Here is a 17415-nt window from a genome sequence, read left to right on the forward strand (position 1 = left end):
GAAAATTATAATCCCTCCTCCCACATGTGAGCCCTCTTTTTGCACCACGCGCCGTCGGTAAGGGACGGAACCGGCAGGGAGGCAACGTCACACCGCGGTCCGGTAAAAACAACGAAGAGGAGCGGCGGAGCCTCTGTGGCAGGTACGGTGGTCGTTTTTTTAAATCGTTTACCCCCCTTAAACCCCTTTACAGACATCGACGTACTCGAGTCGAGTCGGCGCGGAATGGTCGACGAGGCTGGAGTCAGCTTCTTGTTCAGATTTTCCCCTTCCACCTTAAATGGTGCATTCAGGCGCCAGAGTGTAACGGCAACGTCTAAGGAGGAACGGAAGAATTCAAACAAGAAGCTGTAGAATAAGAAGCTTCTTAATGGTCGGCTGGAAATGAGTGGCTTTCCGCTGTTTGCAAGGGCAGCGAGGTAAATTTGCGGGAGTTGGGTGGACTCTAGGGCCCTAGGAGAAGAACCAGAAGAAGAAGGTGGAGCGAAGGGCCTAGATTTGCCCCGCACTGCGTTCTAACACCCTCGGTCGGGGCTTTTTTAGTTCGTCAGGTAACGTTAAGCTTCTCCGCGAGCTACCAAGCTAACTTAACTGCGCCGTTTGAAAAAGAAACGGACACGAACCAGCAGCTGGACTCAGCTCAGGCCCGCTTCAGCGGGATCAGTGTGACGCTTTGAGAACATGTATCTTCTTTATTTTGAGCTTTGCCTTCTGAATGCGGGTGTAATGTAAGGTTAAAATGAGCTTTCGTGCTCCTTTCCCCCTCTTCTTCCTTTTTTTCAGGTGCCGAAGCGATTAACGTTAACTTACAGCAGGGAAGATGGCGGACGACCCGAGCGCCGCGGACAGGAACGTGGAGATCTGGAAAATTAAGAAGCTGATCAAAAGTTTGGAGGCGGCCAGAGGGTATGTAGACATTTCACCCCCTTATTGACGTGTTTACGGCGCAGAACAAACTCGAGGACCTCTCAGTCTCGTTAGCTGGAGGGTTTTAGCCGGTGGACTGACGACGGATGTCCAGCTTGCTAAGTGGCTAGCTAGCTGGTTAGCCGGGCCTTGGGAGGAGTAACGTTAGTTAGAGAAGCCGGCAAACGAGGCGAAGCTCTGCAACTGCGAGGCTCTGTGTTTCTCTGTCTTTCAGCTCATAAAGGCAGCGTATTAGTTTTGGTGTTTTGAGAGTTACCGCCTGTCAGACTTGTCGGTTTGTGTTTGGAAAACGTAACGCTGCCTCCGCCATCCAGCTCCCTAAACTAACCGACAAAGGGCCATAGCGAACGAGGGCTTTACGTTGTTTCTCTTGAAGTTCGTTCACAGGACGGCGCCGTTATAATCATTCATGGTTTCTCTTACTGACGATGGTGCTAATTCAGTTAATGAGCTGTCACGGTCGAGAAATAACTCCGTTATCTCTTACGTTGGTGTTTCTTGTGTCTCTGAGCTGCTGTGTCTAATCACCCTTAACTTCAGGTGCTTTAAAGAGACCTTCATGTTTGGATGGATTTCAGATTCAGATCCACTTATTGTCTTTCCAGAAAATGTACATTTGGAAGGGAATAAAATGAGCTGCTTGGGTCCTGGTTTGGGTAACATCGATACAAACAAATCACACAGTAAACACCATTAAAAATAAAGTAGGCAAATAAGTATGTAATACAAGTGTAAAGTAAGCAGCGTGTGGATGGACAACAAGACAACACCAGACAACCGTCACAAAAAACAACAAAAAAACTTGGCATAAGCTAGCTCTGCTGATCTTACTTGTTTGTGTTATCTAGTTTATCCACCCACACAGATTTATTGTAATATGTTGTAATTTAGATCCAAGGTGTGTGTTTATGCCTAAGTGTCATATGTGATGGTTGATAATGGCACCCGTTCATGCACTGTTGAACACGCCTGCTTATATGCACCCCATGTGTGTAAATGCAATGTCAGCGTGACTGCTTGCATGGCCCATTGTTTTTTTTTGGTCCTTCCAACTTTTCACCTCCTCCTTTAACCTCTTGACAGGTAGTTATGACTGAGGACACAATGTGTCACAACAGGTTAGTCCTTCATTCAAGGACAGCTATTGTTTGTGTGTTTGCCCTTTGAGTGTCGGTAATTTGATACTACACATTTCATTTGATTTCCTGTTTCTTGTGTTTTTGGAAGAGAATAAGAGTTAAGACAGACTGTCACTTTTGGCCTTTGTTAGCCAACTTTTGAGCCATTTTTGAGCATGTAATTGACAGTCTGACTGCCTTGTGTGTGAAAGGAAGCAGTGGAAATGCTGTGGGTCCAAAGCTGACCTTGTATGTGTATGTGTTTGTTGGCACAGATCTGTGTTCTGTTCTCTCCAAATTAACGGACACTGCATTCCCTCTCGTCTGGGGAAGTGATGGCACCAACATGATCCTGTTTGTCCATTCTCAGATTGTGTGAATAACAAACAACGTCTTTGATATCTATCCTCTGTTGTTACAACAGCTGAATCAGTGTTTACTTATACAGCTATCTAAACATGTCAGTCATTATGGCAAAAAATGAAGTTTTGCAAGATTGATTCCCATTTAACTCGCCCAAACCAACATTGTGTGAAGCCCAAACATTGATTTCTATCCATTTTGCGTCTGCTGTAGCTGTACTCTGTAGATTATTCCACCCTGAAGCACCTGTAGCTCCAAAATATCAATGTAACTGTCAGATGTTGACTATCAACAACTAATTGTGCCCACAGCTGTTGAACAAATTAGTGTGTTTGTAGATTAAATTTGGTAGATCTCCATTGCCTCACCGCATATTTTCATTGTGTAAGTGCAAAATACATTACGATGTTGAAATATGGGAAGTGTAGTTGATAGTATTCTATAAAAACAAATGAACTAGAGGTGGTTGGGTGAGTTTTCCTCTATCTCACATGTAATGGCAAATGGTGCACAGGTTTTGAAGATGTCTTGGTGTTCGCACTCTCAGCGGGTTGTTGGACACTATTCACTATTCTTACTGTAGGTATTAAAAATAGTATTACTAATCTGATTGCTAGTTATGACAAGGTTCCCCACTCTCAGCAGCTCAACAGTGAAATGCTACACTGCAAACTGTTATGTGGTGCTAGAAAAATGTTGCTTTGCTCCATACCTCACTGTAACACATTACCTGTAACATTTTTGGAAAATTTGTTGTATTTGCCTGTTCTGTCTACATCGGCTAAAGCAATAGTACACATTAAAAACAGCCATTATCACAATACTGGCCATTGCAAAAGACTGTAATATGAAAATGAGCTCCGGAAGTAATAAATCCATCTTAATCCACTAAAACTGTTTTTGTTCTGAGGATCCTGACCAACCTCAGACCCTCCAGATTAGTGTTTCTGTTGGACTTTGTTGAACGAAGACATGTGCGTGATTCAACAAATGTCTAATAAATTATAGGTGGACATAGAGCAGGCCTATCTTTATGACTATAAGTTATGGTTTTCAATCAAAGTGAAGATTGTGTTTACTTTAATCAAACATTATAGGCAACGGTGATTGTGAACTGTTTACATATTTTTTGTCTAGTTTCAGTCTTCTTGATTCTAATTGGCTGGCTGACTTCTCAGCCAGGTTTGATTAAGAAAGCAGTGGCAACTGCAAGCTTTTACTGAGACGTTGGCCTGGATTTAACTGACATTTTAATTTCATCAGTTTCTGCCTGTCTTTAATCTGTTGTATTCATGCAGCAGTTTCTGTCTGTTTTTGGCCATGTTATAGATGTAAGTGCAATAAATGCTGATTTATTTTTCTGATTGTCACCTGTATTTGTGCCTGAGTTTTTTTCTGTCTGTCTCTTTCTCATTCAGTAATGGGACCAGTATGATTTCATTGATCATCCCTCCTAAGGATCAGATCTCCAGAGTGGCCAAGATGCTGGCTGATGAGTTTGGGACGGCCTCCAATATCAAAAGCAGAGTTAACAGACTGTCAGTGCTGGGAGCCATCACTTCAGTACAGCAGAGACTCAAACTCTACAACAAAGGTGGGTTGTGTACGAGTGAGTTTGTGGTGGTCACTGGTTGGGCTGCTATGGTTTGATTTTTTTTTTTTCTGAGATGTTTTGCAGGTCACTGGGGTGTTTAAGGCTGTTTTTCTCTAGGGGTTAACTTTGGGGGAGTAGTTAAGTTGTAGTAGTTAAGTAAGTTCCATCAACTGCAAGTAGATGGCAGTTGATGGAAATGCAATACTCAAGCTATGTCATTTAATGCAAACGGTAATTTTATTTATAAGCTCAAACAAGTTTATTCTAAGCTTTGTCAGGTATTGTTGAAAAGATTGCAGTGATCAACTTTTCTCTCTTATTTAACCCTTTCCCAATTCAGTTCTAATATTAGTGTCACATTGTGTATGTAAATGTAAATTGTGTTTATGACTGCCTGTTCTTTTCTCAGTGCCCCCTAATGGTCTTGTAGTGTACTGCGGAACCATTGTGACAGAGGAGGGCAAAGAGAAGAAAGTCAACATTGACTTTGAGCCTTTCAAACCCATCAATACCTCGCTCTATCTCTGTGACAACAAATTTCACACTGAGGTAAGTAGTGCAATAGGTGTGTGCTTGTAAAGGAGAGGGAGAGAATGTGTAGAATGTGTGAGTGAGTGTAACTTGCGTGTATGTGAAATGTATGTAAATATGGTAAAATGAGAGATGCAAACTAGTCGCCTTTAAGCACAGTACACACTGCTTGAATCCTGAACTGCTTACCCATGTAACCACATGAATATAAAGAGGAAATGTCTATATGAATAGGCATCTGTAGGCAAATTTCACCTTGACAGTGGTTGTGCACTGTCAAAGTCAGCATTAGCTTTGTCATTACTTCTCACAACAGAAGCATTGAGTAAGGAAAGAAATCCGGTTCCTGCAGGTCAAGGTGTCACATTTAATACTAAAATTGCTGCAGACAACAGTATCAACTCATTTAATATCAACAAACTATAGAAAACACTGTACAATAAACGGTACTATGTAATATACAATAATCTATGCAACCGCTAAATACATGATTGTAGAGACTGGACAGTAGTATGTCTGTGTGTAGGAGTGAGTACTGTCCACTGCAGCAATGACTGTTTAACCCATAATATCAGTGCACACTGATGATTAGTGACAGACCTTCTCTGTATATTGCTAGTTTCATGTAACATGTCATTTGTTAAAAGAAAACAAATGTGGTTGTTAATCTTATTTTCCCCTCCACTTTTTCCATTTGCTGATACTTTAGAGTAGGGCTGCAACTAACAGCTATTTTCATAATCGATTAGTTTGGAACCGTAATCCTGCACGTATTAGTCTGGCGATAGTGTTTCCTTGTATTGAAAAATATAAAGATTATTCTTCCTTTATAAAAACCTGCTCTATCTTGTTATTTACATTTTCATGGGGCTTTTATCATGTGCACAGCAACATAAAAACTATTTTCAAAAAGTGCAGGAACAGTTATGGAACAACACACATTTTACAAGGCTGCTGTTCTGTATAAGATTCTCTAATGATAAGTCAAAGATAAATTAAACAGCTTCTGTGTGGTTGATATCGTGATTAAATTTGATATTACAGATCACTAACAGTCCACTCATCAGCTGTGTCAGACATAGAGACGTAAAGCAGCTCTTCAAGCATGACACTTCAATAAACATGCATGTGATGTCAGTGTTTTCAAATATGTGCGTTTCAGTCCACATTCAAATACTGAAAATATTTTTAAAAAACAGTGACCTAAAGCAGTTTTCGTGTAGACGGGAGGCAAAAACCCAAAGAACGAAACATCTGAGCTGGACTGTGTGCATTAGTTAGCAGCCCTGATAACCGTGTAGTTTAGCCTAACAGTTACAACCAGTTTTGACAAGCAGTTTTAAAATGTAGCTCATTCCTTCAGCTACCATTGCTTTGCTAAAATAAACAGGATCAAATAAAAAGTGACAGTGATGAGCTGTCTTTCACTTTTGACAGCAGTTTTCATAAGATGTTAGTATCCTACAGTGTCGAGTTTGTACTATGGATGCTGTTTATTCTCTCGTGTTTGTGCCTGACAGTCGGTCGCGCTGCCTGTTGTGCTCAGGTTTTTATCACACACGAATCAGTCTTTTTAAATGACATTGACTTGAATTGGTTTTATAGATTTCATTGTTCAACACCCTGAACTGCATATATAATCTTTAACTGCCGTCTGTGCTGTTTGTACTTCCCACTTTCATTCATGTGATGTAAATGTCAGGTGAACTAATCGATAACTCAATTTGTTGCCAACTGTTTATTATAGATGTTATCGATAATGTTGATTAGTTGTTGCAGCTCTGCTTTAGAGCAACATATGCTATTGCTGATTGGCTGGTGAGGACTCATTTAATCAATTAAGATGACAAAATGATTATTCTATATAATATAGAATCAGTAAAAGGGTGGCTGTGATCTTGATCAACAAATAAGACATGTAGTTGTTCGATTTGAATGTAGTGGTGCCAGAAGTTGTTTCACAGAAAATGGCTGTGCTTAAACTTATTTGATAAGAGCTTGTTCAGTTGACGCCCTCTACTGATTCAGTGAATAAGCATGTTAGTCTAGAGTTAATATACATTTTACCTCCAGCAGTTTTCTGGTGTGTGCTTTTTGCATTAAAGCTCAAGCTATACAGAACTATAACAACGCAAAGTCATGCCGCCTTGTCCCTGTGCTGTTATCATTCTTATCTGTTTATGGACACTCATGAATGAGTTCACCCTCAGGAGTCAACGCCTATGGTGGGACTCCAGTCAGGTTATGTAGTCAGAAGCAGTCCAAGATGTGAAGCTCACTTATTTGTTTTAACAGAGAACAATCTACAGAGAAAGAAGCCTCAAATTGTAAGGGAGCTTGTTTACAATAGACATCAATTGTATGTGCAAATGCAAAATACATGTATGCAATATTGTCTTAAAGACAAAAAATAGGTAACAGCTGACATGCAAAGTTGTTCTTCAAACATAGCAGTGCAGTGCAAAAAGTAATTTTTTGATACTTTAGTCCTGAAAATCACACTTTTGTTTCTTTTTGCTCTTTGCTTAATTAATGCTTTGAGGATAATGTGCCAAATCTTGATGCTCCTCTCTTGGCTTTTGACAGCTAGAACCTTTCTCCATGGCTGTGTTACCAGCTGTGTTCAGCTGTTTCAGGGACAGCAGGGGCTTCTTCATACAGTTTTAGTCCCCTGACCTTTTCACCCCTATCAGTTTGTCTCCTTGTGTTTTGGCAGTATACACAATTGTTTGAGTTTTACACACACTGTCAGCTCATAACATTATTTCTTTCTCTTTCTTCCCTCTTGTAGGCTCTGACGGCGTTGTTGTCAGATGACAGCAAGTTTGGCTTCATAGTGATCGATGGTAGTGGGGCACTATTCGGGACCTTACAGGGAAACACTAGAGAAGTGCTGCACAAATTTACAGTGGACCTTCCCAAAAAACACGGTACTAAAAACACACACCAACGTGCACACAGATATAGTGTGCTCTGCAGAACTAAATTGTAATTGATCTGGCAGCAGTGTCATATTCCTGCAATGGCTCTTTCCTCCACTTACTTTGATCAGTAAAACCTTGTTGATCAGAATAGCCAAGCTGATTCTCTCCTCTCTCTGTCTCTCAGGTCGAGGAGGGCAGTCTGCGCTGCGTTTTGCCAGGTTGAGAATGGAGAAGAGACATAACTACGTGCGTAAAGTGGCTGAGACAGCAGTGCAGCTTTTTGTGTCAAACGATAAGGTCAATGTGGCTGGCATGGTGCTGGCTGGATCTGCAGACTTCAAAACTGAACTCAGCCAGTCCGACATGTTCGATCCGGTAAGAGTGTAGATCATTTGGTTATGCCTGCCGAGTTCCGGGTTTACTGTAGAGTTCCTACAAATGTTTCTATGCAGGCATTTTAGCTCATTGAGCAAACTTATTTCATATTTAACTCCAGTCTCATGAAGCGTGTTCAATTTGGATATAATTTCAGCTTCACAAAACTTAACAAATGCAACTGCAGTTAACTTGGTCTAAGAGTGAAAGCTGTCAGACGCCTTTATAGAACATGTTTAGGTACAAAAGCTGTGATTAATGCTCATACACATGCACATGGATGCATGATGTTCATGAGGAACAGCCAATCTCTTGAAACATTGAATCATGTAGGTTTTTTCGAAGAAGGAAATATAAATCATTCTGTGTGAAATTGTTGAAGCATTTATAAAAGTAAAGCATTTATGAAAAGCACTGTCATTGACATTTCCACTGTTAGTGCTTTTCGGAGTAATGATTGCTTAATATTCTTGATATTTAAGTTTTCTGTGTGAAAAGCAATATTTTCTCCACATGATCAACAGCACAAATATCACAAAAAGAATTGACCTGAAAGGGACTCCAGGGGTCCATTTCCATTAGGCGGCTGTCATGGTGCTGGTAAAAAGTGATCACTATTGTGAGACGGATCTGAACTAAGCTTTTTTTTTTTCTGTTTTTTTGTTTCACTTGTGCAAAACTCAGTGTTTACTCTTCTTTCTTTTCTCAGTGCCCTTGTTTTCCTGTTGGCTAGTTTCTGTGTTTCTCTCTTTGAATGGCTACCATCTTGTGGGTTTTTTTTTTTATATATAATTCCCAGCCCCTTCCTGAGGGTCATGTGCATTAGCTTTAGTTCTCTTGGGCTTTTGTGCAGTCATATTTGATTTGTGAACTATTCCGTTCCACCTCTTTTATTGCCACCCGTGGAAACCTGGCCCTGTGGGTCATCTCTTTACTCACTATCAGATCAATAAATCATTTGAACTTTGTGGGGTCATATAATCTACTTTGCCCTTCCTAAAATCCTCTGACTCTTCATCCTGCTGTATCGTACCTAGCAAAGAAGCTAAGGTCTGTGTCCTTTACCTCCTCCTAGCTTAGCCACGTGCTTCACTTTGTGGACCAGAATCTCTTAGGGAAACAGCTCTTGCTGTTCACGTTGAGGCCTACAAACCTCACCTCAGCATGTGCAGTGATTCTATAAAAACAGCCAGATCCTCTAAAATGCAGGTTCTCTAACCTCAAGGGGAACTTCAGCAGTCATCCCACTTTTGTCCTTCACCCCACATAATGAAAATCATTTTCCTTCTCTGAACTTCTGAATTTCTGCATCTAGTGCATCTGTGAAGGAGTCACTGATTATTTAACTCTGTTCACCTCATTCGGCTCTGAGCCACGTTTGAACTTGAAGATCATCCACCTTTTTATTACTTGCAAATAATCCTATGTGATCTCTCACTAAAGTTAAGTAAATTCATCCCCCTCGTTGATCTCACTGCACTTATCCAGGTGACTTTTGCTGACAAACCAGTGGCCCTTTCAGTTGAGCCTAGGGTCTTCTACATTCTTTGTAGACACAGGTGCTGCATTTCACAAATTAATTCAGCACATCACTCTGCCAGTCCTGAAGGGACACTTGCAAATACAGGGTGCTGTCCCAAACTGTGGTCACCATAGTGTTTCTTTTAGAAAAGCTCTCACTTGTGAAGCTATAGTTTGGCAAAAAAAATCAGATTTGTGAAAATGTAGTTGATCACCAGAGACATGTTTGGTGTCTGAACTTTGTGACATGCCAAATTCATCAAATACTTGGCTCAAACCTTGTCAAGCTGTTAAATAATCTCAGTTTGTTTATGTATTTCTAATAAAAATCAAAATATGTTGCATAGCTAAGAACAGTAGTATCAACCATCTTCATGTGTTTGTCTTCATGATTTGTCTGTGTGTGTGCATGTGATTGGTTACAGAGGTTACAGGCGAAGGTTTTAAAGCTGGTGGATATCTCTTATGGTGGAGAGAATGGTTTCAACCAGGCCATTGAGCTATCAGCTGAGGTCCTTTCCAATGTCAAATTCATTCAAGAGAAGAAGCTAATAGGTGAGTATATGTGTGTACATGCATGTACATGTAAGTATCTGCATGCAGATGCTTTAATGATGTGATTGCATTTGTGTGTAAATTGCAAGAGAAGGATATCACTAGTAAACAAACTGGACTTTTGTTTAAAGCCAATGAGAAAGGCAGCAGTGCTTTATTTCGGTTCTTAGTTTGATTCAGATATTGATGTTGACACTGAATAGCCTGCCTGCTTTGATTAGCTGGTTGATGACTCCTTCCTCTCCCTCAGGTCGCTATTTTGATGAGATAAGCCAGGACACGGGCAAGTACTGTTTTGGTGTGGAGGACACACTGAAGGCATTGGAGATGGGGGCAGTGGAGATCCTCATTGTTTACGAGAACCTGGACACCATGAGATACATCCTACGAGTACATGGGGCAGAGGGAAACGGAGCAGAGAATGGTATTTACACACACCAGAGTGCATACACAGACCCACATACTAGGAGATTAATTCTGTGGGTACAACAAACAAAAAAGCCACACTTCCCCACACATTAAGCCTAAAGTACATCAGCATGTACACATACTGTGAGTACATCAAAGAATGCTACTTACTATGAGTACCCCGTGCATTGAAAGAACTGAATTGAAATGTACACACACGTTTATTCCACAAGTACACTAAACAATAAATAACATTAGATGCATCATAAGATATACAGAAAGGAACACTTACAGACTAGAGATGCACTGATACCGCTTTTCCTTTCTAATACTGATACCTGTTCCTTTAGATTAACTCTGTCTAACTAGCTCATAAGTCCTAGAATTTATATGGTTCCACTGTTTTAATATTTTATTTTGGTAAAAGCTTGGTAAGAGCTTTCTTTGGAAGTCCACAGTAGCCAGGGCTAATGGAGACACAGGCCCTGCTAGCGGGCTGCTAAACTGAAGCAAAAGGCTCTCATTGCCCCAAGAGACCAGCGGCTCCTTCCTTTACATTCACTCCTGCAATAACACACTGGACTACCGTTAACCTGGCAGATGAGTAATGACTGAAAGAAGCCTGACTCAGCCGTTGAGGCAAGCAGCTCCTGTTAGCATATTTTGCACTGTTTGTACATTAAGTGGTGTATTTGTGACAGAGCAGTAAAACCAGTAGCTCAGGAAGAGTTCCAACTGGTAGAGCATCCACTACTACTGGTTTTCTGTGAAATATTAGCGTTACAGATTTTGTTCTGAGCATGTCACTGCTGCTTGCCAACCTACACCGCTGATGTGTTGTTAGGTTCCGTCTGAGAACCCACTAGGTAATTAGCTACACGTCTACTGCAGAAATTGCTTTATGGTATCGGTCATAGGTATCTGTACCCCCATGGTGTCAGTATTGGTGCAACTCTATTAAGGAATGAATGTGAGTTGCTGTCTATTTACAGTGTACAGAAAACGATTCACATGCACTAAGAGATAAATACACTGAGTCAAAAAGGATGGAGCAAAGAGCAATACGTGAACAGCAAGGTATTTTTTTGAGACTGAGTAGAGTGAGTTGCCTGAGCACCATATCAGCCAGCTGTCAGGTGTCTGCTCAGTGGTGTCTTGCTTGCATTCCTGACCCTGACCTAGTTTATTGCTGGCCATGTACAGAATGACTGTACCCTTATTATAGGTATAATTGGAAAAGTCATTTAGCAAACATAAGCGAATGCTAAACTATATTGTCAGTGTTTCAGCCGAGTGTTCACGTATGGAAATTGTTTTTGCATTGAGAAGAAAAATAAGAAACCTTTCTGAGGCTTGAACATTGAGTTAATTTGTCTTCTCCCAAAACATATTATTTAATTCTTTTGTAACACTGTATCTGTGAAACATCAGTGAAACTCATCTCATGGATAGTTTTACTCGCTCTTACTTTACTCACTCGTATTTACATTTGTTTCAGATGAGAAGACCATATATTTGACACCTGAGCAGGAGAAGGATAAGTCTCACTTCACAGACAAAGAGGTGTGTGTGTGTCTGTGTGTGTGTGTGTGTATATGTGTGTCTGCATTTGTTCTAGAGCAGATCTATGTAAAAGGTCATATTTTGTTACGAAAGCTTGCACCTGTCCGTACAATTACATGCCCATGCAAGACGAGCTGTGTTCTTGGAAAAGAACCATGTTAGTCAAGTCGAGGCTTTTATTGTCATTCCAACTAAGTTCAAGTACACAGTGGAGCGAAATTACGTTCCTCCAGGAACAAGGTGCAACAAGGAACAAAAAGTACAAAATTACAAAGTGAGAACATGCAGACAGTGTGCAAACTAAAATTAAGCTAGAAACAATACAATAAATACGGTAAATTAAACAGACATTAGACACAGTAAACAGACCAGACAGTGTAGCACCAACACAGCACAGATTTCTGGACATGAGGTAGTGGAATAAGGTGCAGACATATTTAACATGATGTGATCTGTAAGTTACGTCAGATAACATACATATAAACAGCAGTTACTGAGGAAAAGAGGTGTGTATGGGTGTTATTTCAGTCCTTGTGAGTTTAAAAACCTGATTGCTTGAGGGACAAAGCTGTTGCAGAGTCTGGCAGTGATGGCACGGATGCTCCGGTACCTTCTCCCAGACGGCAGCAGTGAAAAAAGTCTGTGTGAGGAAAGGATGGGGTCGTTCACGATGCTGGTGGCTTTGCGGATGCAGCGTGTGGTGTAAATGACCATGATGGAGGGGAGAGAGACCCCGATGATCTTCTCAGCTGTCCTCACTATGCGCTGTAGGGTCTTGCGGTCGGAGGCGGTGCAGTTCCCACTTTTTTGGTCGGGTTACATGACAGATAATAGACAAACAGCAAAAAAGCACCGTTTTTCTGTTCCCGAAGTGGCCGCTGCAGCTACTCGCCGCCCCGCCGGAACTGGAACCATGTTCTTTTTCAAGAGAGGAAAAACAGTGCCAATTAAATAGAGCTTTCTTTACTTCTGTATGTTGTTATGGTACCTTCAATTTAACATTTGTTTGTATCTCAGACAGGGCAGGAGCATGAACTGATCGAGTGTATGCCACTCTTGGAGTGGTTTGCTAATAACTATAAGAAATTTGGAGCCACGCTGGAGATCGTCACGGACAAGAGTCAGGAGGGTTCACAGTTCGTCAAGGGCTTTGGAGGAATTGGGGGTGAGCATCCTAGCCTGTGAATTCACCTATTAGTGTGCATAAGGCAAAACTCACTTGGGCATTCTAAGCAGTTTATTTTAGTCTTTTTTTTTCACTCTGAATTTTAAATGGCTAACTCCTCTTTGACTGCTTATTATGATATTATAGATTGGTATATGTCTAAATTTTATCTGTCATGGTATACTACAAATGTTAATTATAGGGTAAGCATAAAGTGCTTCTCTAACTTAGTTACTACTTTTGATGTATAAACAAAAGTTAACAATGTTTGTAACAAAGTTAAGCTAAATCTGGCTTGTTGTGGTATATGATGACAGGCTACTAGTATGTAAATTACTGAGAATGACCATGCAGATCAACTCGGATACCGAAAGCCATTTCATAGCTTCCAGTGACAAATGTGACCTAATTTGCTAACAGCTAGCAATCTAGCTGTTTGCTAACACTAATTACAGCACAGACGTTGTAGAGTAGCAGCAAGCAATTTCAGTAAATGCAAGTTGATTCTTGCCGTTTAGTAGTAGCGTAGTTTGCCAAAAGTGATAGCATAGTATAACCAATGTAGTGAGTAGAAGGAGTGGGGTTGGGAGGGTAAGAGTATGTCAGACTAGTGTGTGTGTGTGGTTTAAATTTACACAGTCATGCATATTCATAGCTTTTTGCAATCTTGATGGTGATAAAGGTGATAAAGATGCTCCTAGGCCATTTTAGTAGTCTCTTGGGCTTATATGTATTTAACCACTTATTACTCTTATGCCTTTAAAAGATATTTAAATTGGATGAGCTTTGGATGAAAACAATGACTTAGAGCTCTTCCACTGAAGATATGCAAGAGCTTGTAAAGCTAGTAACCCCTGAATTATTAAAAAGAAGGCCATCACTACATGCATGCTTTCTCTGTGACTTACTGAGTGTATTTTCTGTCTCTCTCAGGTATCTTGCGGTACAGAGTGGATTTCCAAGGGATGGAATACCAAGGAGAGGATGACGAGTTTTTCGATTTGGATGACTACTAGGTAGTCGGGAACTGAAATAGGAAGAAAAACGAAAAGAAAGAATGAATGAAGAAATATGGAAAGAAATGCGTATTTCTTTTGCAGCAAGAGAGTGTGTGGACTCTAATTAACCACAAACCCACACGTAAACATGCACACACAAACACATGCAGACAGTTCCAGATGCTGAAAAGGAGGAGTTAACTGTCTGTCAATCAAGTGAAGGACCGAGCCTTCATGAATTAATGAATATGCCCCTGCCTTAGAGTGCTCTGATTGGATAGGACTTTGCCTCATTTTGTTTATTCTCTTTGTCTCCCTATTGAATTAAAGCGACAGCACGTGCCCAGGATGTAACTCTGCTCTGTCCAAGGAAGAAAGGTTCTTTGGACTCACTCCTCTTATACAGAAATATATTTTTCTTTATATCCCTCCCTCCCTCTCTTCTTTCCTTCATCAACCCATCCCTACCTCTGTCTCTCTGGGTCCTTTTTGCATTTCTTTTTTTTTGTTTTTTTTTTTGTTTTTTTTTACTGGCAACTGCTGCTGCTGTATTTTATGACAGTGTGGGATACCTGGGTTTCTGTAGCGATTGGGGGGACAAAAAAGTATTAAATTTGAACTGCTTAAAACCAATAGCTTTTCATCTGACCTGATTTGTGTTAGATTTCAGTCTACAGTGCTATATATGCAGTCATATGCAAAAGTTTGAACACCCATTAGTAAAATGTTTCATTCATTTTCTGAATGAAAATACGTTAACACATCCTCTACAGCAAATAAACTTAAACATGACATTCTTCTGTTAGCTGAGTTTACATATTGGAGAAGAAATTAAGAAATGCCATAACTTTGCCAAACATTTTCAGTATGTTAAATTCAGCGAATAGAGAGTAATTTAAAAGTATGAAGAAGTGTGTTGTCTGTAGAGGACATGTTGACATTTTTTTCCCTTTGGACCTTAGAAAACGACATTTGACCAGGGGTGCTCCAACTTTGCATATCATCACTGTTCTAAGAAAAACAAGTATCTCCAAAAGGTTAACTTTACAGAAGAGGGCAAAAATGTTTTTTTACTTTCTGTAAGTTAATGTAAAGAGGTTTTATTACATGCAATTTTTGAGCATTTCTTTTGGTCCAGTCATCATGAAAGTTTCACACAATGTAAAGGGCAGCTGCTGAGCTCAAAGTATGCAGAAAACTGCAAAAAATTGAGATACTTTTTTTTTTGTGGACAGTGACTTTATGAATGTATATATGGGATATTTTCATTTGTTTTCACCTTTTGTTTTCCACTTACGAGACAATGCAATTGTAACTTCAACTGCCAGAAAACAGGTTGTGGCATCTGGTCTACTCTTGTGAGTAAAAATCCACAGTGACTGTAGAACTGAGTTGGGATTGTTCTTTTTAGCTTATTTAAATTGAGCAAAGCACTAAATGAAGTTGGTGGATTGTGTTTGGTCAAAGCTTATCAGTGACAGCCAGTATGAAAATGATTGCTGTACATTTCTAAAACAATTTATTTCAGACTTTAATGTTCATAAGACTGAAAATTGTTTTTATACAGGTAGTAAGCCAGTAGCAAATACAGCAAAAGGGCTGTACAACTCTGTAACTTGGGTCTGACTGCATGCTTGTGGTAGGAGTTGCATAACTGTTTTCTGTCTTTAGTGCTGTTATACAATACCTTGCCTTTTTTGTTTTTGGTGTTTTACATTTTGATGAATGTGAAATGTGTTTTCCTACATCTTGTGCACATCATTTAGTGAACTTCTGTCCTGAAGTCACTTCGTGGTGAGTCAGTGCTGTCTGATGATAACAGCTGTGTTAAGGGGTGGACACTTGCCAGCCACTGTGTCATTTAGAGCTGTGCAAATGTCATGATTGTAGGACTGGTCTCTATAATGTATGGACTAAGTAACTCCACACTTGTGTTTAGACAGATTTCAGTTGATTGTGCCTCTACCACTTATTTAATTTCCCCAATTCCATTTTATCAAGTGCAAACTCTCTTATTTAAGTCTCATTTCTGATCATCACCCATCCCAAAACTGGTAAGGCCTTGTCTGCCACTAGTCTCGAACCAGTCTCTCTCGCTCTCATTCCCACTCTCTCACTCTCTCACTCACACAGTGTAATAGACTGAGATTGGTGAAGGTTGGTTATAGGTATTAAGAGAAATGCAGAATGTGTCTGAGATAACAATTACTTCAGATTATGATCATTTAAGATTAGAACAATGTTTTAATGATCCATGGAGTTGTGGAGTGCTACTCTGGTTGTGGTTTTGTAGACATACTATAAGGAAAGTAGTAGGGTATCTAATGTGTTGGTATTAAGGCTTTGGCCAAGAACCCAAAATCACTCAGGCAGAAGAATCTGGTCCAAGTTTAGCAACCTTCCAGAAACTGATGTAGACATTTCATCAGAATCAGATTCATTGGCCTAGTATGGGTGACACACAAGGAATTTGGTTCCAGCCATTGGTGACTCTCTACACTGTTAAAAAAGATGGTTTTTCAAGGGTTCTTTGGTAAAGAAAATGGTACTAAATAGAACCATGAACACTCAAGAGCCCTTTGCAGGATTAAAGGGTTCTTTGCATCATGAAGGGGTTCTTCAGATTGATGGAGAATGTATTTTTAGATGGTTCTATATAGAAGTCTTTTTGAAAGGGGTTCTCTGTATCACCAAAATATAGAACCATTTTTTGCCAAGTGTAGTGTTATGTGATTGTTACTTCATATAAAGGGAAAATTGATTTGGACCAAATTGCAAGCAACTAAATCTTGTCACGTCTGCTGGTGGGCAGTATTGTGGTGCTAAAGCAGTGGGAGAATATCAGGTAGGTGATACAGATTCATAGGCTAAGTTCAAAATTCATTCGGAGTTATAAAGAACATGCTTATGTACAATAAATTATGAAAGCAGAAGGATTACATAGCAACACACGTAAGTACTCCTTTAACCGGTTATATTGAGGTCAGAAAGGTCGACAAGTTGTACATTAGTAACTTTGATAGATCTTTGCTTCCAAATGACGTTTAGTCCAGTACATTTCTGAGGAAATTACTCTTTACTAAGTTCCACTGTAGCCATTCATATTTATTTACCTATACGTAGTTAGGTTTTTGGATTTAATTTCACTTTGCCCCTAAACTGGTTTCTGTTGCTCATGCTTTTTCATTTTAGACCACTTTTTTGTCCTGTTACTTGTACTGCAAGTTGTTTTGGTAGCCACTGTTAATGATACTTGAAATAACAATTTTCGTTTTATTTCAGGATGTTTTATGGTACTCCGCCCACCTGCGCTAAAGATGGGCTCAACTGACATATAATCTCTGTCTGTGGTTTATTTATTCATATATTTATT

The 17415-nt window shown here is 40.0% G+C and overlaps 1 protein-coding gene across 1 annotated transcript; it reads left to right on the top strand.

Annotated features, from left to right (window-relative positions):
• Positions 1-19: 19 nt before the first annotated feature.
• On the top strand, positions 20-14675 carry etf1a (eukaryotic translation termination factor 1a). Its single transcript, XM_036575659.1, has 11 exons — positions 20-142; positions 784-906; positions 3827-4002; positions 4412-4551; positions 7325-7463; positions 7642-7832; positions 9779-9908; positions 10159-10332; positions 11815-11879; positions 12897-13044; positions 13978-14675. Exons 2-11 carry the CDS (start codon positions 821-823, stop codon positions 14058-14060), a joined length of 1332 nt encoding a protein of 443 aa, XP_036431552.1. The 5' UTR covers positions 20-142; positions 784-820; the 3' UTR covers positions 14061-14675.
• The last annotated feature ends 2740 nt before the right edge of the window (positions 14676-17415 follow it).

Source organism: Colossoma macropomum, unplaced genomic scaffold (genome assembly GCF_904425465.1).
Source record: "Colossoma macropomum unplaced genomic scaffold, Colossoma_macropomum, whole genome shotgun sequence".
Taxonomy (NCBI): Eukaryota; Metazoa; Chordata; class Actinopteri; order Characiformes; family Serrasalmidae; genus Colossoma; species Colossoma macropomum.

Excerpts from the sequence above, each read along its gene's own strand:
- etf1a (XM_036575659.1), top strand. The coding sequence starts at position 821 with ATGGCGGACGACCCGAGCGCCGCGGACAGGAACGTGGAGATCTGGAAA. Across the intron at positions 11,880-12,896 it reads CTCACTTCACAGACAAAGAG|ACAGGGCAGGAGCATGAACT; the intron begins GTGTGTGTGTGT and ends TTTGTATCTCAG. Across the intron at positions 13,045-13,977 it reads GGGCTTTGGAGGAATTGGGG|GTATCTTGCGGTACAGAGTG; the intron begins GTGAGCATCCTA and ends TGTCTCTCTCAG.